The sequence below is a fragment of the Lotus japonicus genome, chromosome 6 (assembly GCF_012489685.1).
Source record: "Lotus japonicus ecotype B-129 chromosome 6, LjGifu_v1.2".
NCBI lineage: Eukaryota > Viridiplantae > Streptophyta > Magnoliopsida > Fabales > Fabaceae > Lotus > Lotus japonicus.
This window is the reverse complement of record NC_080046.1, coordinates 39937886-39959779: the sequence shown is the minus strand read 5'-3', so window position 1 is coordinate 39959779 and position 21894 is coordinate 39937886. Positions and strand designations below refer to the sequence as shown.

At 39.8% G+C, this 21894-nt stretch overlaps 1 protein-coding gene across 1 annotated transcript; it reads right to left on the bottom strand.

The window, feature by feature from the left end:
* Nucleotides 1-11163: 11163 nt before the first annotated feature.
* On the bottom strand, nt 11164-12480 carry LOC130725293 (aspartic proteinase CDR1-like). The gene has a single exon (XM_057576536.1). The coding sequence runs from the start codon at nt 12478-12480 to the stop codon at nt 11164-11166; it is 1317 nt and encodes a 438-aa protein (XP_057432519.1).
* Nucleotides 12481-21894: the final 9414 nt, after the last annotated feature.

Sequence of the window (21894 nt, the reverse complement as noted above, 5' to 3'; positions counted from 1 at the left end):
TCTGTCTGTTAATGAAGAGCAGTGGGTATGGCATAGACGGTTAGGGCATGCCAGTATGAGAAAGATTTCTCAGCTGAGCAAGCTAAACCTTGTCAGGGGCTTACCCAATCTGAAGTTCGCTTCAGACGCTCTTTGTGAAGCATGTCAGAAAGGCAAATTCACAAAAGTCCCTTTCAAGGCAAAGAATGTTGTCTCAACCTCAAGGCCGTTAGAACTTCTGCATATCGACCTGTTTGGACCAGTGAAAACTGAGTCTATAGGTGGCAAGAGATATGGGATGGTTATCGTTGATGACTATAGCCGCTGGACATGGGTAAAGTTTCTAACCCGCAAGGATGAGTCTCATGCTGTGTTCTCTACCTTCATTGCTCAAGTGCAAAACGAGAAGGCTTGTAGGATTGTGCGTGTCAGAAGTGACCATGGTGGAGAGTTTGAGAATGACAAGTTTGAAAGTCTGTTTGATTCCTATGGAATTGCACATGATTTCTCTTGTCCCAGAACTCCTCAACAAAATGGTGTTGTTGAGAGGAAGAACAGAACTCTTCAGGAGATGGCTAGAACCATGCTCCAAGAAACTGGCATGGCTAAGCACTTTTGGGCAGAGGCAGTAAATACAACATGTTACATTCAGAACAGAATCTCTGTGAGACCAATTCTGAATAAGACTCCTTATGAATTGTGGAAGAACATAAAACCCAACATTTCTTATTTTCATCCTTTTGGCTGTGTTTGTTATGTTCTCAATACTAAGGATAGATTGCATAAATTTGATGCTAAGTCTTCTAAGTGTCTATTACTTGGTTATTCTGATAGATCTAAAGGTTTTAGATTTTATAATACTGATGCTAAGACTATTGAAGAATCTATTCATGTTAGATTTGATGATAAGCTTGACTCTGACCAGTCAAAGCTAGTTGAAAAGTTTGCAGATTTAAGCATTAATGTTTCTGACAAAGGCAAAGCTCCAGAGGAAGTTGAGCCAGAGGAAGATGAACCAGAGGAAGAAGCTGGTACCTCTAACTCACAAACTCTGAAGAAGAGCAGAATCACTGCAGCTCACCCTAAGGAATTGATTCTGGGCAACAAAGATGAACCAGTCAGAACCAGATCTGCCTTCAGACCCTCTGAAGAGACCTTGCTGAGTCTGAAAGGATTGGTGTCCTTAATTGAACCCAAGTCCATAGATGAAGCTCTTCAGGACAAGGATTGGATTCTGGCAATGGAAGAAGAATTGAATCAATTCTCCAAGAACGATGTTTGGAGCTTAGTGAAGAAGCCTGAGAATGTTCATGTTATTGGAACGAAATGGGTATTCAGAAACAAGCTAAATGAGAAAGGAGATGTAGTCAGAAACAAGGCAAGGCTAGTTGCTCAAGGCTACAGCCAGCAGGAAGGAATAGACTACACTGAAACATTTGCTCCGGTAGCAAGACTGGAGGCAATTAGACTGTTGATCTCCTTCTCAGTAAATCACAACATAGTTCTACATCAGATGGACGTAAAGAGTGCCTTCCTAAATGGTTATATCTCAGAGGAAGTCTATGTTCATCAACCCCCAGGTTTTGAAGATGAAAAGAAACCAGACCATGTGTTCAAATTGAAGAAATCACTCTACGGTCTGAAGCAAGCTCCCAGAGCATGGTATGAGAGACTTAGCTCATTCCTTCTAGAGAATGAGTTTGTAAGGGGTAAAGTAGATACAACTCTTTTTTGCAAGACTTATAAAGATGATATCTTAATTGTGCAAATTTATGTTGATGATATTATATTTGGTTCTGCTAATCAATCTCTATGCAAAGAATTTTCTGAGATGATGCAGGCTGAATTTGAGATGAGTATGATGGGAGAATTAAAGTACTTTCTGGGAATACAAGTTGATCAAACACCAGAAGGAACATATATCCATCAGAGCAAGTACACTAAAGAACTTCTGAAGAAGTTCAATATGCTGGAATCTACAGTGGCCAAGACTCCAATGCATCCTACATGCATTTTGGAGAAAGAAGATAAAAGTGGTAAAGTATGTCAGAAGCTCTATCGTGGAATGATAGGTTCACTTCTATACTTAACTGCATCTAGGCCAGACATATTATTTAGTGTTCACTTATGTGCTCGTTTCCAATCAGATCCAAGGGAAACCCACTTAACTGCTGTTAAGAGGATCCTAAGGTATCTGAAAGGCACCACTAACCTTGGCTTGATGTATAAGAAAACATCAGAGTATAAGCTTTCAGGTTATTGTGATGCTGATTATGCTGGAGATAGAACAGAGAGAAAAAGTACTTCTGGAAATTGTCAATTTCTGGGAAGCAATCTAGTCTCATGGGCAAGCAAGAGGCAATCAACCATTGCACTATCAACTGCAGAGGCAGAATATATCTCAGCAGCAATATGCAGCACACAGATGCTCTGGATGAAACATCAGCTGGAGGATTATCAGATCCTTGAGAGCAATATCCCAATTTATTGTGATAACACTGCTGCAATCTCGTTGAGCAAGAATCCTATCTTGCATTCAAGGGCAAAGCACATTGAGGTAAAGTATCACTTCATTAGAGATTATGTGCAGAAGGGCGTACTTCTTCTGAAGTTTGTTGATACTGACCATCAATGGGCAGATATCTTTACAAAGCCCTTAGCAGAGGATAGATTTAATTTTATTCTGAAAAATCTAAACATGGACTTTTGTCCAGAGTGAAGATGGATCAGAACCTCTGACTATGATACTTCTTGATCAGAAGATGTCTAGTCCAGAAGGTAACTCAATCAGAGTGTGTGTGCCCACTGGTACTGACTCTGAAGCTGAGACAACAACACGTGTGTCAGAATTTCTGATGCATAATTCCTTGTGCCCGTGTGACAGTCTGTTATGATTGCGTGTAGATATGCTTATCTCCTGTGTGTGATTGTGTATTTTACTGTTACTATCTATCTTTAATTTTCAACCGTTGATCTTAAAGTGCTTTTTGAATCAACAACGGTTATTTGATAAAACCCACTATACACACACGTTCTCGTTCACTTCCGGTTTTCACTCTCGCACTCTCTGCTTTTCAAAACCGCCTCTTTCTTGATTTCTCTCTCGATCTCTCTTCATCCTTCAAACTTCATCTTCTACCTCAAACCTTCAACCTCTTCAAAATGGTGAGACAAACCAGAAGATCTACTGCAGATGCACCTCAGTTCCCTCACATGGTAGTCGGTTTGGCAACGGGTCAAAGGGGCTCTGAGAACCCGGCACAAGAACAAGTTCAAGCTCAAGAGCAGATTGTTCCAATTGCAGAACGGGGCTGTGCCGTTCACTGCGTATTTGCTCCTGAGGAACTCCAAGTCCTAGCAGAATGGAGATTCGACCTCGACAACCTGGCTGCAAATGGGTTTGATCTTCGTCCTGAAGTCCAAGCTCAAGGTTGGGGAAACTACTTCAATCGCCTTCGAGGACCGTTGTATGAGAAACTGGTAAAGGAATTCTGGAAGCACGCAGACTGCGATGATACTCAAGTGGTCTCTCACATTCTTGGCAGGAAGATCATCATCACTGAAAAGTCATTCGTGAATCTGCTAGGAGCAGAAACTGCTTATGGGTATCGGTTCCAACTGACGGAATCCAAGCTGAAACCCAGCACCAAAGACAAAGTCAATAAGGCCCTGTACACCACTTTCAAACCGGGCAAGACGAGTTACAAGGTGATGGACCTTCACCCCAAACTCAGGATCTGGCACAAGATCCTGCTCAACTGCATCAATCAGAGACCGAAGGGCAGTTCTCCAGACTACATCAACTTCAACCAGAAGGCGATGTTGTTCTTCATCCAAGATCAGGAGAAGATCTGCCTTCCCTACTTCCTGTTCTCCTACTTGAAGGAATGCATCAGGAAGTCTCGCACCACCGCCTCCATCAAGTCTGCAATCAAATATATCCCTTTTGGGAGGCTGCTCTCAGACTTTCTCATTGAAAGCAACTTGGTGCAAGATTTGATCAATGCTGGTTGCACAGAGGATTTGAGCACAATTGTCAGTGATGTCTTCACTGCGAACTCCTTGAAGAAGATGGGCTTAATTCAGAAGAAGATTGCTCCTGCTCGTGAAGACACATCCTCTGAGATCAGAAGCAGAAGGATGCCTCTGAATGACTACCCTCTGTGGACACAAGCAGACCATCCTGAAGCCATCAGATGCTATGTTGAAGACCTCAGGGCTCAAGGTTTCGAAATTCACCTTGATGATTTCGTCAGCAGACTACCACCAGCTCCAGAGTTTCCTTCTCCTCCCAAGAGGAAAGCTCAGAGGAAGATGGTTTTGGAAGAATCCTCAGAGGAATCTGATGTCCCTCCGGTCAAGAAGACGAAGAGAAAGCCTGATGATGGTGATGATGATGATAGTGAGGATGGTCCTCCCCAGAAGAAGAAGAAGAAAGTCAGAATCGTGGTGAAGCCTACTCGGGTGGAACCAGCTGCTGCAGTGGTCAGAAGGACTGAACCTCCTGCCAGAGTGACTCGATCATCAGCACATTCAAGTAAGCCTGCACTTGCTTCTGATGATGATTTGAATTTATTTGATGCACTTCCTATTTCTGCCTTGCTTCAACACTCCTCAAATCCCCTCACTCCTATTCCTGAATCCCAACCAGCCGCACAAACCACCTCTCCACCACATTCCCCAAGATCTTCCTTCTTTCAACCTTCTCCTACTGAAGCACCACTCTGGAATTTGCTTCAGAACCCAACCTCTAGGTCAGAAGATCCAACCTCTCTCCTTACCATTCCATACGACCCATTATCTTCTGAACAAATCGTCCAAGACCAACCTGAGCCCAACCAAACAGAACCACAACCCAGAACGTCTGATCACTCTGTTCCCAGAGCATCAGCACGTCCTGCTGCCAGAACCACGGATACAGACTCTTCAACAGCCTTCACACCTGTATCCTTCCCAATCAATGTTATTGACTCTCCTCCCTCCAATACCTCTGAATCAATTAGAAAATTCATGGAGGTTAGAAAAGAAAAGGTATCTGCCTTGGAAGAGTATTACCTTACCTGTCCAAGCCCTAGGAGATATCCTAGCCCTAGACCTGAACGTCTAGTTGACCCAGATGAACCTATCTTGGCCAATCCTATCCAAGAGGCAGACCCCTTAGTTCAACAAGCTCACCCTGTCCCTGACCAACATGAGCCTATTCAACCAGACCCTGAACCTGCACAATCAGTGTCTAACCAATCCTCGGTTAGATCACCTCACCCTCTGGTTGAAACTTCAGACCCTCACCTTGGAACCTCTGAACCCAATGCTCCCATGATTAACATTGGTTCTCCACAAGGTGCCTCTGAAGCCCATAGCAGCAATCACCCAACCTCTCCATAATTCCCTATACTCACCTTCAACCCACATCTCTCTCTGAGTGCATCAATATTTTCTATCATGAAGCCTCTTTGAGGCTCCGCAATGTGCACGGTCAGACTGATCTCAGTGAGAATGCTGAAAATGTGGCTGATGAGTGGAACAATCTGAGCACTTGGCTAGTGGCTCAAGTTCCGATTATGATGCAGCTCCTGCATACAGAGGGCAGTCAGAGCATTGAGGCTGCAAAGCAAAGGTTTGCTAGAAGGGTGGCTCTTCACGAACTAGAACAGAGAAATAAGCTTCTTGAAGCAATTGAAGAAGCCAAGAGAAAGAAAGAACAGGCAGAAGAAGCTGCACGTCAAGCAGCAGCTCAAGCTGAACAAGCCAGACTTGAGGCAGAGCGTCTTGAAGCTGAGGCTGAGGCAGAGCGACTTGCACCAGTTGTATTTACTCCTGCTGCTTCTGCTTCCATTCCAGATCCTCAAGCTGCTCAGAATGTTCCTTCCAGCTCTACTCAGACAAGCTCATCCAGACTCGACATCATGGAACAACGTCTTGATACTCATGAATCCATGCTGATTGAGATGAAGCAAATGATGATGGAACTTCTGCGACGCACTGACAAACCTTAGTTTTAGGATCTCTTCTTTTTCTTCTTTTTCGATAACTTTGTTTTCTTTTTGTTCAACTCTGTTTCTTTTTACTTATTTATGCTAATTTGTTCGTTTGTGATTATATATGCATATCCTTATATATATTTGTGTCACATATGTTTGCAAAAATCTCGTTTTATTCATAATCTTTTTGTGTTTACATCATACATCACTTCTCTAAAAAGTCTAGAATGGAGGATCTCTCCTCATTCTTCTACACTCCTGGCGCTGCTCTGACCTATCCTTCTCCAGACGCTCCAGTACATGCTGGATGTTGTTGAGTCTGACCTTTAGCTCATCCTTCTCCAGAATCTCTTCTGAAGTCTTGAGCTTCTCTTCCAAACTCTCTTTCTCTTCCAGCAGCTTGAGTTCAAGCCGGCTGAGTTCTTGCACCTCCTCCACGAAGGCAAGAAATTCCTTCAGGTCTCTCTCCAACTCTGGACGCAGGTCCTCTTCCAGCAGTGTCCGTGTCAGCTCCGCGATGGTAGTTGCACCCTCTGGATGCCTGATGTTCAGGAACAAGTCCTCTTCAAAGGCCTTCTTCCTCAGCTCTTCTAGTGCTACGTTGTATGATGCCATTTTTTTTACTGAAAATTATTCGAGGTGTGAAGCTTACCTTTCTCTCCAACGCTTTTTATAGGCTTCACTTTCTCTCTGAAAGTTAATGCTCTTACAGTTTCTCGAGGTTAAGTTCTTGGTAACTGACCCTTCTATTTACTCACTTGACCGGTGGTAAACGTTCATCCCTTGCATTAACTCTTCTATTTATTTTCGCCTAACTCTGATTCTTACATCGTTTTCATTTTCTTTTAAACTTAGACCTTCTCTAAGGGGGAGTACCTTGTACTTCAAGCTAAGTTTTTCACACCCCAAGCTTTTTGCTTATGACAAAAAGGGGGAGTAAACCCAGTTTTTGATGTGTAAGATGTGTTAGTGTGATTTATTTTTTCTTTTGGAGAATTTAAGAGTTCCACCTTCATGACCATAGATGTGTCACTGGGCAAATACAAGGAATACATTTCACTTCTTCTGAAGTGATTCTAAGTTGACTCTGATACCCAAGACTCTGATACCTTGTCCATGACTCAGATTACTTATGCGCTCTGATTACTCGATTTTCATCTATGTCATAAGTTTTTCACTCTGAACTCTTATATTTTTTAGCTCAGAATCTAGACTTTACTAACGTTTTCATCAAGTATTAGATTCAGGGGGAGCTAAGCTCAGAATCAAGCAGTGACTTGAATTCAGAATGAGCAAGATAAACTATTCACATCAGGATAAGTCTTATTCTATATCTCTAAACTCTGAGTGAATTCAGTTTAATGTTTAAGAATTGTTCATCAAAAATTTTAGTTTTGTCATCATCAAAAAGGGGGAGATTGTAAGATCAAGTTTTGATCCAGTAGTACAACTCTATGTTTTGATGATTACAAGTTAACCTTTTGATATGAACAATTGTGGTACTCTAACGTGTTTTTCTGAGTGTGCTATTTACAGGCTCTGACCTCAACTCAATCTCACACAAATCAGAAGCACTGTGTATAAAGGGTAACCCAAGCAACGCTTTTGCATTCACCATGTTCAGTATGAACAGTGGAAAAGCTTCAGAAGTTCTGAAGCTATACAAACTCTGATGTGGACTCAGTCGCTAGAAGCTCTGAAGATCAAGAAGTTCTAATAACCAAGAAACACTGAAGGTTCAGATGTTCTGATGGTGTAGAAGACTCTGAAGATCCAGAAGCTGAATAGTGGAAACTCTGAAGTCCAGAAGCAAGAAACTCTGAAGGCCATGTTCTTCCCTCTGAGTTCAGAATCAGAAGATACAATGGTCAGAGGATCTGTGCTTTCCCTCTGACTCTGATCAACCGGCTTCACAAGTTCCAATATGAAGTATTCCCCTGATCAGAAGTCTCCTAGGTTAAAAGGTCAAGTCGCTATCCAAGTACAAAAGCAAGTGTACCTTCCTGACGACCTACCTAACGTTCTCAGCCACAGCCGAAGCTGGATTTTCCAGAACTGCCCTCCAACGGTAGCATTTCCCATGCAACGCTCAACCCTAATCCTTGGAGTATATATAGAGGCTGAAGATTGAAAGAAGCGGCTAGAAGCATTCACATGCGCAAGACATATTCAAAATATTCTAAGCTTTCTTTCATCTGAAATTCATTGAGTTTACAATTAGCTTTTTAGAAGCAAATCTCTTGTAAACAATTCTTTGATAAACAGTTTGTTTAGTTCCTTTAGGAGATCAAGGTTGATCGGATCCTAGAGAAGACTAAGAGAGTGAATCTTAGTGTGAGCTAAGTCAGTGTAATTGTTAGTCACTTGTAGGTTTCAAGTGCAGTTGTAACTCTTACCTGATTAGTGGATTGCCTTCATTCTAAGAAGGAAGAAATCACCTTAACGGGTGGACTGGAGTAGCTTGAGTGATTTATCAAGTGAACCAGGATAAAATCCTTGTGTGCTTTTCTATCTCTTATCTTTAGCACTTAAGTTCTCGAAAGATTTGCCAAAATCTTTAAGGTGGAAGTTTTGTACTGAAAACGTTATTCAAACCCCCCCTTTCTACCGTTTTTCATACCTTCAACAATACATGAGACTCAACAAAAAGACTCAAAACAAACTAAGAAATGACCCTAAAAGCACTACTAAACAAGGGTCATCACATCACTATACTCAACGACAGCTCGTCAAAACAACTCGCTTGCCCTCAAACGCAAGAAATGCTCCCAAAACATGTGCTCAACAAGGAATACCTAACACAAACCGGGGGAATGAGCAACTACAGCCGGTTCCAAGAGAAAGACACAACAATCCACTTCATGCAACTTTTAGACAAAGGAGAGTGTAGAGTTCACTGTGAGAAGCATTTAGATCTAAGATTCCTAGGATGAGATATATATTTAGTGCACTGAGCACACAAGCAGTTCACAAGTTCTGGATATCATTCACTCAAGTTCACAATGGTTGAAATGTTGGCTAGGTAATGCACAAGGTGGTTGGTCCCTAAGGAAGACAACGACTTCACAACATATTTAGTGTGGTCCAATTATAAACCCCAGAGCTCACAAGAAACATTAAGAGCACAAGTCTCTTGACCCCTTTTTCAAGTTTCTTTTCTTTTCTTTCCTTTTTTTTTGACACTCTAACTTTGATTAGGAGTTCTTTTTCTTTTTCTTTTTCACTTGGGGCAAGAGACATTTCCCACTTTACTTAGCTCCAAAACTAATCGAGGACCAACACTCCCCAAGTTCCAACTTATTATCCGCCCCAAACATTTGGCTAACAAAGAAATCTTCAATAGGCTCAAAAGGGACAACTAGGGACAAATGTTCAAGCCAACAAACTCTAAAGTTCAAAAACCTAAAAGTCTCAAGAATAGTACAAGTATCACAAAGCATGCAAAGAGTGAAATCAATACAGAACCAAGAAGTACGAGTGAGTCAGGATCCTCCAGGGAAATTTTATGGTGAAGGGTCAAAGTTAGAACATTATGGACTCACACCAACTCTATCCTACAGAACTGCCTCCCACTATTGAGTTGCATGCTCTCTCATCGTACAAGATAAAATAACCAAACAAACAAAATAAAAGAACCTTGGGTTGTCTCCCAAGAAGCCCTAAGTTATAGTCCTAGGTGGACTCTCCTTCCTTTGGTGTTAGAAAGGAGATTCCTTACCACCAATCTTCCTTTCACATGTTCTAGGTAGAAACCTTGCACACAACCTTTGGAACAACTCCTCCCAAGAGACTATAATCATAACATAAGTTTGTTGTAGTTTAGGGACATGAATTGAAATTGATCCTTCTATGCTTGCTACGAGGAATAGAGGAAGGGTTGGGTTTTGTTGGCCTGAATTTGCATGATATAAACCTCAAATGAATGATTAAGTACACAAGGAATTGTTCTTAACTTTTAGTTTGAGAGAATTGCTTATGTGAGGAATCAATAACATAGGCTAAAGAAACAAGGAATGAATCAAGGTTTCACATGCATAGGATAGGTAGACTTGAGTGGATTAGATGATCGATAACCCAAGACATTTTCATCAATTGATAATTTCAACATTTAACTATTGCTCTTTTGCAATTTCTTTGTCAGCAACAAACAAACTCAATTTCAGAATTTTATTGCTTTCGAAACTTACAAGCTTTAGGCTTAAATCCATGAGGTATCTGTACACTTGCAGATAGACCAATAAGTGCGTTCACCCAATTTTTCCTGAGACGCCCGGATTTATCGTCATAGGTTCTTGAGAGCAGACGGCTTGGGGGAGAGGGTACCGGTACCAGTGCAGGCGGAGGGAAACAGCGGGGAGATGGAAGAGGATCCATAAGAGGAGATGAATGGGGAGTAAAGCGTATGGTCCGAACAAGTTCCTATCAGTTCTTGTTATTACTTAGTTTCGATTCTATGATGCCTAGTGGGGATATGTGTGTCCTCTTTTGAACACTCTATTTGATTCTGTCATGTGAACATTATTGTGTGTGTGATGCTAGCATTCTGTCACTTATATGTTTGGTTTAGATTCATGGTCATTCATCTGATGGGTTAGAAGGGAACTCTTAGACTGAAGACGGTCTTAGTAGTCCCTGAGCTTTGAACATAATTAGCAAGGATTAGCGGTAACTTGACAAAAAAAAACATCGCGTCGCTCGCTCCTAAGGTGATAGAATTTGGGTGAAGTCGTCACTCTTGGAAGGGGGACGTAACATGATCTTCTATACTACCCTATATATATCTTGAGAGGGTTGTTCTCATGTTTCTTTTTTAAATTCAATAAAGCTTTTGTTGTAAACACAAATTGGATCATATATATATAAAGACCTTAATAACATTTTCACTAAATATATTCTCATTCTTATTATTTTTAATGGTTTTAAGAGAGCCTATGATTAAAATTTAAAAAGTTACATGTTCGTAATATATATATATATATATATATAATACTTATAACTCTTGTACGAGGCAGAGGTAAATTTACTAACTTGTAATAAATGTTAAGATTTGTTTTTATTGGTTTAAAAACAAACAAACAATAAAGAAGAAAAAATATAAACTAATATAAAAGGAGACAATTTTCATGATATACCTTTTTTAAATAAATTTATAGTTTTACTTTTCAATAATAACTAATGTTGGGAAACATAGACCGCCATTCACTCAGTGCTTTGTGCAGTCTGTGGGCTTAAAGGAGACAATTTTCTTTTGCAAGTCGTAGCCAACCAAAAAGTTCTGTTGCGCCATGTTCCCAAAGATATTAATCCCAAAATCTTTAGACGAGGCAAAACTAAAGCACACAACTCGATTATTCATTGGACGAAAAGTATGGAAAGAATTTAACGTGACATCAGCACCTCTAAAATGTGCAGTGATAACAGGAACCTTCAATGTGTCTAGTGAGCCTTCGAAGCATAGGCTTGATTTCAAATAGTGACCTGGATATGGATATGCAACACGCTTTAAACTTACAATATCAGCCACTATTGATTCCAACTTGTTGTAGAAATCATTGGGCAAATATGTAAATGTTGTGCCAGAGTCGATTATGATATTTTCTGCGCTAGACCCAAAGGAGGGCCCTATATCAAGTCTCTTATCTCCCACACTAATTGCTTCCAATGTTAGTGTATAGTCGGGTTTTAGGATTAGGGGCGTTGGGACAGTCCCCTGTCCAGTAACAATAGCAGCATCACCAAAATTTAGTTTACTTGAGATATTAAACGCCAAAGATAAAGGCGCCATACAATAGGAGAACTTTCTTTTCATGGAAGAACCCAATTGAGTTGTGAAAGACAAAGGTCCGTCTCTGAGGCCAACAAAGCCAGCTTGTCTTGTATGTTGAATCCCAGTTATGTCCTGTCCACATCCAATCAAGATGCTAGGAAATGAGACAGAGGAGCCATTCGTGGTGTTCATGGTAACCGTATCTGTACTAAGATCTCCTTGTGACTTTGTTTGATCCATATATTCTATTCTATATCCACATGTGCCTGAAGAAGAGGAGCACGTGGTGTAATATTTTAAAGATTGACATGTGGTGGAGGAGCAAGGAAAGGTTTTGTAGGTTTTGGATTCTGAAGGATAAAAAATTAAAGGTTTGATTCTTTCATCACATGACTTACAAGGTTTGCACGGAATCCAGACAACATCACTTCCCGTATCAAGAGTACCATAAACCTCAAACGGTGGAGTACCAATTGAAAAACTCATGATGTAATCACCAAATGTGGTTGGGATTACATCTGATTCAATAGTATTTGTACGGGAAGAAGTTTTTCTAAAAGGACTGGCACCCTTGAAGGAACGACGCACTACATTGGAAACTCGTAAGAAGTGTGTTTCTGCTGGACGATAAAATGGTGATTTTACAGAGTCACGATGGATAAGTTCAACGCTGAAGCCATTACTTAGAGACTCAGTGAGGCAAACTCCGAAAATGCAAAGCATAAGAAGAGCAATGGATGAGTAAGGTGACATTGTTGCAGATAAAGAGCAATGGATGACCTAGGATTTCTTTGTGGCTCTTATACGATCCTTTTGATAATGGAAAGTAGAAATATTATAAATAGAATACAAAGTATTAAAATTATTTAATGAGAGATTTTTATTGATTTGCTTATAATTATCTTAAGGAAATACTTTCAAATAGTCATTGTCCGAATTACGATAAAAATTGTTAATTCATAAAATTTAATTTTGATAGGGTGATTGGCAATGCTGGACAATAAAATCCCGGAAAAGGAAAGGTCTTGAGGCAAATAATTTCAATAGAATAATGTTCCAAAAATAAATTAATTCCTTTGGGAAATATGAAAATTTCATTATAACCATTGATGATAATGCTAGGGAATTGGCATTATTATTTGGGCAACCGATTAATGATGGACATTAAGTTGAGAATTTTAATTTCATGTGGAAATTACATTTAAGTTAATTAATCAACTTTTCAAATGTTAATTAAATTCCATTCCAATAATGAATAATAATTGTGATGAACTGAAGACATATCTTAGAGTTTCTAATGCTTTGATACAATTGGGCCTATAGCGTACTACAAGCATAGGCCAACTGAAACCAATCTCTTCAATGTGGGCTTAGCCCATGTGACTTTGTTGTTATTCAAGAGATTAACGAATTTGTGTATTACTTTATTAGCTCTATCTCTATCACTGTTGCACTAGGGTTAACTCAACAAACGACTGCTTCTCCCCTTTGGGGCATTCTCTCCCTTGGGGGATCCTTCTCCTTCATTAGGGAGGTTCTTTTTCATTCTGGTGTTAGGTTTTGCTCCTACAAGAAGTGGGTTTCTCTATGAAATTTCGTCAACAGTAGGAAAAATGTTATACTTAATGTCCAAGACATCGTGTACAACATATGGCACACACAATATTCAGTTCAGTAATAAAATCAATAAGACATTAAGATTAACACAAAGAGATGATAACCCAGTTTCGTGCAATATCACCTACATTTGGAGGGTTTTCACCCAAGAAAGCAAATCCATTATTAGCGTATTGGTACAATGGTTTTGCAGAAGCAAACCTTGCTTAATACCCATGTCCCCTTATACTACCCAATGTTTTGTACTTAGTCCTCCCCTTAATTATGAGAGCCCCTCTCACTTTCTCTCACAATCACTGTGAGACCCACATTTTTAGAATTAGAATAGTTAATTTAATTTCGACTCATGCCTAGGTTGTCGTGTAAGTGTGAGAGGAACCTAACTAATGTCTGACGAATTGAAAAGCTTAATGAAGAAGAAAGTTCAGGAAATGACTAAGGATGGTACTATAGTCAGTTTAAGTGATAGCACGAGCCATTTCCACACCCGGCTAACGTCGAGAGTGTATGAAAAAGGCTATTTTTGCTCCTAGAGCACTGTTTAACCGAAATTTAAAATCGGTGGAAAAATAAAAACCTTAGGTTATCGAATGCCTCTGCTATGACCACTAGAAGTGGGAGAGTGATGAATGAATTGAAGAAAAAAATAGAGGGAGAAAAAAGTGAAGAGATAGTTGAGGGGGAGGTTATTGTCCCTATCAAAGAGAGAGAGAGAGAGAAAGTTGATCTTACTCCTAAAACTAGCAAGGTTTCGTTCCCTAAAGCATTGGCCAAGAAGAACATGGACAAGAAGTTTTCCAAAATTTTGGATGTTTTCAAGAAAATCGATATCAATATTCATTTTTCCGATGATTTGGAACAAATGCCTATTTATTCTAAGTTTATGAAGGACATCTTGAGCAAAAGAAGGAGTTTGAAGGAGGTTGATGAAACAATGATGTTGACTGAAGAATGTAGTGCCATCTGCCTTTGTGTAGCACAGGACATCAGTCCATGACTTGGAGTGCTTATGTGTGCCCTGGAAATCTGGTGAAGAGTTTATTGTCATTACTTACGCTTTAAGTAGCTATTTTATGGGCTGGTTTTATTGTTGGAATAATCTCTGATTAAGGGATTGATTCCTATTGTGTTTATGGTGATTGACATGTGAACGCAATCAACATTTATGGAAGATTGCATTCTGATTTGTTACTGTTGGAATACTGCTTCAGCGTTTTGGAAAACCCTAGTGAGGCTGCTGAAGTATATATATGTGAAGACCTAAAACGTGGTGGCTACCGAAGCTATTGAGTGTAATAGATCAAATGTTATAGGGTTGTGGTTTTGTGCTAGTCCTTGTGTTCGTGGTGAACTCACCTTGCTCATTAATTCTATAAGGCAAGGTTGAGTTCTGTGTTCTTGGGTGTTAAAACTCTACTTGTTGTTGTTCTTACCAATCTCTGTGGAAGTGGCTGAGGAAAGTGAGAGGAGCTCTCATACTAAGGTCGATATACTACATAGAAATACACTGGGTAGATTAGGAAGAGAACTATGAGTTGTGGGTTCATGAGTGTCTGTAGTTTCTGAATCTTGAGATAGTAGATTTCTTTCCTTTGGGTGAAAACCCTCCGGTGTCCAATTTAGGCCACACATGACATGGATTCGAAATCCACTCAAAGAGGGAGCAGCGAAATCCTTTTCAATTGATGAGATCCAGTTCCACGACCTCCACTGGATTACATTCATAGCATTTGTCCAATCTGGCGTCTCGTTATAGAAGACCATCTTATTCTTCATAATCCAAACTATCCTAGGCACCACACTCCAACTTTCCCACCACGCTCACCTCTATTTCTGGTTCCAACTTCCATGAATATGTTGTGAAAAATGTGCCTTCCTCTCACAAGGGAGTATTGTTACAACGCCCAGCCATCTATAGTAAACTTTCCACGCATCATAAACATATTGACTTGAGAAAAGAAGATGCTCCACCGATTCATCTACTGCCAAACAAAAGGGGTATTTCAAATCATCACGGGCTAATGTAATCCCCCTTTTTGAGAGGTCCACTCTTGTTTGGATTCGTCCGCATAGTACCCTCCAAACAAACACCTTGATGTTGGGAGGAGTAACATCTGCCAGATATGTTTAAAGATCGGGCTTGGGCTTCTCATATCCTCTGATTAATAGGTAAGCTGATCTGATAGTAAAGCCTTCACTTGTATTGTTCTTCCAAATCCACACGTCAGACACTCCCTTCTTGAGGTGGATCGAACTTACTTCAATTAAAAACTCATCTAATCACATCTTTACCCTATCGATAAGATCCCTTTGCCAACAAAGTTCAAATTCCATTTGACATTTAACATGTAGCTCATATGCTTGATCGAGTGATTAAGTGGAACAATCTTTTAAAATTCATTGATAGGGCCTCTAATCCTGTCTTGGTATTATGCCAAAATCTAATTCAGTTCCCTTCACCTATCCTTCTTATAATGCCTTCATTAAACCAGTTTCCTTTCGGGGCATCGAAACAAAATTTCTGGAAACCTCTCCACCATACAGATGCATGCCTTCTATGCGATCCTCTTACAGTCTCATTCTAAATGTTGTAATTCGATCTGATTATTCTGGCCCATAAACTATAATTATCCAAGCACAAACTCCATCTCCATTTGCTAAGTAAGGCTTTATTTAAGTCCTCCCAATTCATTATGCCAAGAGCCCCCAAGATTCTTGGGTCTAGAGACAAAGTCCAACTTAACCCAAGCTATTTTCTGATGGGCCTCCTCCTCACCACCCCATAGGAAGCTTCTCATTATTTGGTTGCAGGCCTTTACAACACTTGTAGGCATTCAAAAGAAGTAGAGATAGAAGAAAAGTATCAAAGACAAGGTGTTGTTGATCAAACTAATGCGTCCCCCGAAATATAAGTTTTTCCTCCTCCATCTAGATAATCCGCTTCGAAGCTTTGATAGAATCAGATTCCAGAAATCCATTATGCGAGGATTTCCACCAATTTGGATCCCCAAATACAAGAAGGGGGACTTCAATTTGCAATTTAGAATCGCCGCCAGCACTGCATTTCTTTATCCTCCACTGCAACTCCCATCAAATTACTCTAATGGAAATTGAACTTCAAATCTGAGGCCATTTCAAATTAGCGGAGAATATACTTTAGAGTGAAAGCATTCTGCCTTATCGCTTCTCCATTAAACAAGGTATCATCTGCGAATTGGAGGATAGACACCTCCAACCCTTCATTATTGTCAAAACTACACCTAGTAAACTTGTTAAAGTTTGTTGCATGTTTCAGTAATCCATTTAAGTGCTCAACCACTATTAGGAGTCGATAAGTGGCAATTGGGTCATCCTAACGAATTCATTTTCCCATATCAAACTCCTCACTTAGGCTCCCATTAATAAGTACTAACACTAGCATATTCTATGCAGCCTTTATCCAAGAAATCCATTTCTCATTAAAATTCATTCTACTCATCATGTAGTAGAGAAATTCCCAATGGACAGAGTCGTACTTATCTAATAATCCAACCTTTTATTTTAGTGCTTGACAATTGACCAACCAACACCCTCCTCTTTTACTTGCTTTCAACTCTAAATTAATTTTATAATCCACTTGAATCCTGGAGAGAACGATTATAGTGTTACATGTTGTACTGCACTAATAAGTTTTATTACTTTGGCACGCACCCGCGACATTTGTTCGTCATAGGTCAAGGCCATTAGAGGGAGTTTTTGGATTCCAGTCAACAAATTTGCTAAGTGTTTGTATCAGGTTGAAGTTCCAAGTTGAAGTTCGAAGCCTCATTCTTCCAAGACCAAATGAAAATCATAAACATCCAGTGAAGTATGAGCATATTTTGAGCTAGAGACATGGAAACACCAAGGGAGTAGTTACACGATCTATAGGAAATGAAGCAATTGTTAAGTGGTTATTTACATTGCGTGATACATGCGAAGATCTTATAACTTAGCAGTTTATAATTAGTATATAATTTTCATTATAAATAGTAGTAAGTACGATGTAATAAGGGTCTGCATATTACTACTTGAAGAAACTCCCTAAAAAATAACACATCCATCTTATTCAAGTGACATATAACTGCGTGAAGAATCTTTTCAATTCTTTGTGATTTTCATTTCCTTTTAATATTTGTTTTTATTTTGATTTACTACTTTACTTTACCAATCCAACACTCTATTTACACTTACACACTTTGCAAAACACAAACGTTTTCACTGAAAAGAATCCGAGGATATGGATCCAGTCTCCAAATTAATGGATTCTCTTTTTTTTATACCAAATAACTGAATATACAAGTATGTATGTGATGTTTTATGTGAATAAGCGAGAAAGGGTGGAGTCTAAAATGAATAAATTGAAAAAAGTTCTCTTGCTTTCACATTCTGTGAGGGAAAAAGTGGGAGATGAAAGATGATAAGTGGTTTGTTAGGTAAGATACATATGAGGTGTCTTATGTAAATGAATAGAAAGAGCGAAGTCTACAATGAGTTATTTGAAAAATTGTGCCTTGCTTTTGTCATCCTTGAGTGCGGAAGTGGAAGATGAGAGAGAATTTATGAAGCACAGACACCTCTCACATATGGTGTTCTGATGTCGAAAACTGACACAACACCGACACTCGTATGACACTTACATGTGTTTTTTTGCGGTGTCCGATTAAAAATGCATTTTTTTGCGGCTCGAACACTTAAGCCGGCACATTTTCTTGGCTGGACACCTCTAGGACACTTGTATTATTTTAAGAGTGAAGCATGAAAAAAATTGCTAATTTATCACTTGAAGAACTAGAGTCAAAGACATTTTCAATGATGATGATCAATAAGAGAGTGAAAACCAGATAGATTAGCTCTTTTTGTAGACAAGTTAGCCATTTTACAAAGAAAACCTCAAAGCAATTTTCTAAGCTTTATGACAAGAGATTCATATAAATATACCAAGGTGTGTGTGTATATATAGCAGTGTCTCGTGTCTAACTTTTTGGATTTTAGCCGTGTCGCGGTATCCGTGTCGTGTCCAGTGCCTCACTTGGCGATCACTCCCCGCCTCGTCGGCCCCGGGTGTCACATAATAACACCCTGATAATCCTTACAAAGGATATTAGTCAGACCCAGAGAAGGGTAATCATGGAGAAAAAACTCAACCAAAGACTGAGCCCCCAACTTATCTAAAAAATCTATTGCAGCATTTCCTTAATTCAAAGTGTGCAAGCGAACAATATGTAACATCCCGATTTGTTTAATATATACTTATTGGTAACTAAGTATTTAAAACTAGTATTTTAGTTCAATGTTGCACTTAGAAAATAAAAAATTTAGTATAATTTCTTTTATGACTAGAATAGTTTAACTTTACAATTAGTAAGATAGAAAAAAGCAAAAGATAAGATAGACAAGTAAATTTATCTTACCCGCAAAAGATAGATAGAAATAGAAGAGAAATAAATGTAAGATAAGATAGATGATACAAAGGATAGAATTGGTAGAGATGAGATGAAAGATAAAATGAGTGTAAATGTACCAAGTCTCTTTTAACTAGAGTCTTTCATTATTATAGTTATACTATATTCTCTTCCAATCTATTCCAATCTATATTACCTTGGACTGGGCGAGACCCAGGAGCCCTCGCCCAGGGGCGCTTGCCTCAGGGCGGTGAGTGAATCAGGGGGTTTGGGCTCCCCCAAGAGGCCCAACTGACCCACCACGGGCGATCAGGGGCGCTGGGTCCAACCCCAAGCCTATAAATAAGGGGCGGCTACCAGTTGTAAGGGACTCTTAGCTCATTTGAGAAATAACAAGCTTGAAATTCAGTGACATTCTTTATCTAAGCGGTTACTGTAACACCCCGATTTCCAGGTGTCACTTTAGTAACTAAAAATAAACTTTACGCGGAAAACATGTAATTTTTTTTTTCGTTTCGGTTGATTCCTTTAAATTAAAGCGATTGAAAATAAAGACATAACCCAACAAACTAAACTAATCGATGTACATCAAATATAAACATGTACAGCCTCAGCTGCACTCCCACGTCACGCGCACTCGCATTGACTCCAAAGTAGTGTGCCCGCAGGCAAATATATACAGATCTAGAAGTGTGAGTGAGAAAGTTATAATTACAATCCACTAGGAGAAATTCAGCCTCAAAATGGCCTAGGCAAAGACCCCTACAGTCCGACTGACTCACTGTGATCTCTCAGTAAGAGAACCACACGAAAAGCCATGCGTCGGGAACCTACCCTGTCCCAAAAGCAAAACGAATCAGAGCTCTACACAAAATATGACGCCTGCCTAAACCTACCCTTCCAGTACCGAGTCCACAGCGAACTGAAGTTGGCAAGTTGAAGCTCAGCTCCATGCGTCGTAAAACTCCCTTCGTCAGACGTCCACGCTCGTCAGTCCGGTCCTCCAACTCAAACCTGATCCCCCCCGAGGGAGAGACCATCGAAAACCAGTCGGCCATCGACATCTGGCAGCAGGCCGACCGCCCAAACACAAACATGAAACCAAAGCCAAAGCGCTAGGGTCAACTCACGGAAATAAGTAATTATACACTCAACATGTGATTTCGGGTATAGATATATATGTTGATATATATACATATAGATAATCCTAGCATGTTATTGGCTCTAACAATGCTTCAATAAATCAAATAGCATACAATTCCAGTTAGAGTGAATGTATGCGTGAAATGCAATCAATATGATCCGGATGGTTCAAGTGGGATGGGCACCATCGAGTCAGTCCTAACACCGGCCTAGTGTTTAACCATTTCCGCTCGGGTGTCACTTACAAACCCATGCATAGTCGGATCAGCCCGCTATGCCGAAGATACGCTCAGGTGTTCTTCGATGAAGGCATTCCCGTTCTTTACTAGTGAAGCATTCCCGTTCTTCACTCTTGATGAAGCATTCCCGTTCTTCACCGAATGATGAAGCATTCCCGTTCTTCACCAAATGATGCATGATGCAATATGGTTAGCCAAACATCGAATCGTCCTCACAACACAAGTGTTTAGCTTAAACCCAATTTCAAAACCCAAGAGTTTAGTGTCGGTCAATACAACACAACTCCAACAACAAGAGTACTAGAGTACTCGGTGACTTTCAATCATCACCGTGGCTCACCCCCGAGGTGTCCACCAATTCTCCAAAACCCACATCAAAAGTCGACTTTTCGCCGTCTTTCGCAATTATTTTCCCTTTTAGTTTTCCTATGTTTAATCGTTAATAAAAATTGTTTCGAATCGAATTAGTCAAGTTATGAATTTATTTCTCAAAGTCTAAGTTTCCCAACTCTCTAGTTTTCAAAATTCTATTCATTCTAAGTTTTCCAAAAAAACCCTCCAAAAGAAATTCCCGGGGAAAGTCTAAGTTTACAAACGAATACCAACGAATGGCTAAGTCTCAAACCCCACGTTTGGACTTGCCTAGGGTTGTTTCCCCAACCCGAAACATCAACTATAACCAGTTCAATGATTTCCCATTCCGAAGTCGCGTCAAAACGCACAATTCAATAACATCTCAATATCATAAGTTATGGAAAACATCATAACATTAGTTCATCATCATAATCAACACCAAAGTAAAGCATAAGTCGAATTTATCGACGCCTATCATGCAATATTAGCTAATAGGTAAGTTGCCCTAACCTGGAGCTGCTCCAGCCTCGTGGTCTAAATTTCCTTCACACGATTTCTCTGAGAAACCCAAAGTTCCTTCAACTGAACCTCGGAGAAAACAAAGCAGAAATCCAAACAAAATCGATTAGCTCAATCACAATACAACTCATTAAAAATAGACAAAGCATTAAAGATTCAGAATACAACAATCGGATACGAAAAGACAAGTTTTCGAAAACGAAAAACTCCCCCCCCCCCCCACACAAACATGCTCTCGGCCACTATGCACAATTAGGGGGGTCGATTTTTCTTCGATCTAATCTGATTACAAGGTATTTTTAGGGTAAAACTAAGGCAAAGAAACTGTCGGAAAAATTTTCAGACAATCGGATCGAAATACGGCTATTCAGGGGCGTTTTGGTCCAAAATAAAAGCTCAAAACCTCAAAGTTAAAACTTCGGAAAACAAATTTGACAGCGATGTTCCTAACGACATTTGTAACAACTAATCCTAAAGGCACGAAGTCAGATTGCGACTTTTCGACATTAAAGTTTCAAAATGTGCGCAAAAAGGGTTTTGAAACAGTTTTTCAGATCCTTGACAACTCGATCAAAATCGGCGAATACCGGCGAGTGTTCTAGGCTCTTGGGCATGTAGAGAAGATACCCCAACAGAGAAATCAGGAAAAACAGACAGTTTTACAAAAAGCTCGAAACTTTGAGCACAGAAACGACTAAAAAAAACAGTAGAAACGATGATCAGAGGTAAGAATCAAACTAGTTACCTCGATACCTTGAAGTAGGAACGAACTGCGCGAAGATCGGTCGAGTTTCGGCGAAAATCTTTCTTTCCTCTTCTCCCCTTGAACTCGCGGCCTCCTTTGGCGGTTTTGGGAGATATTTTGAATTTTT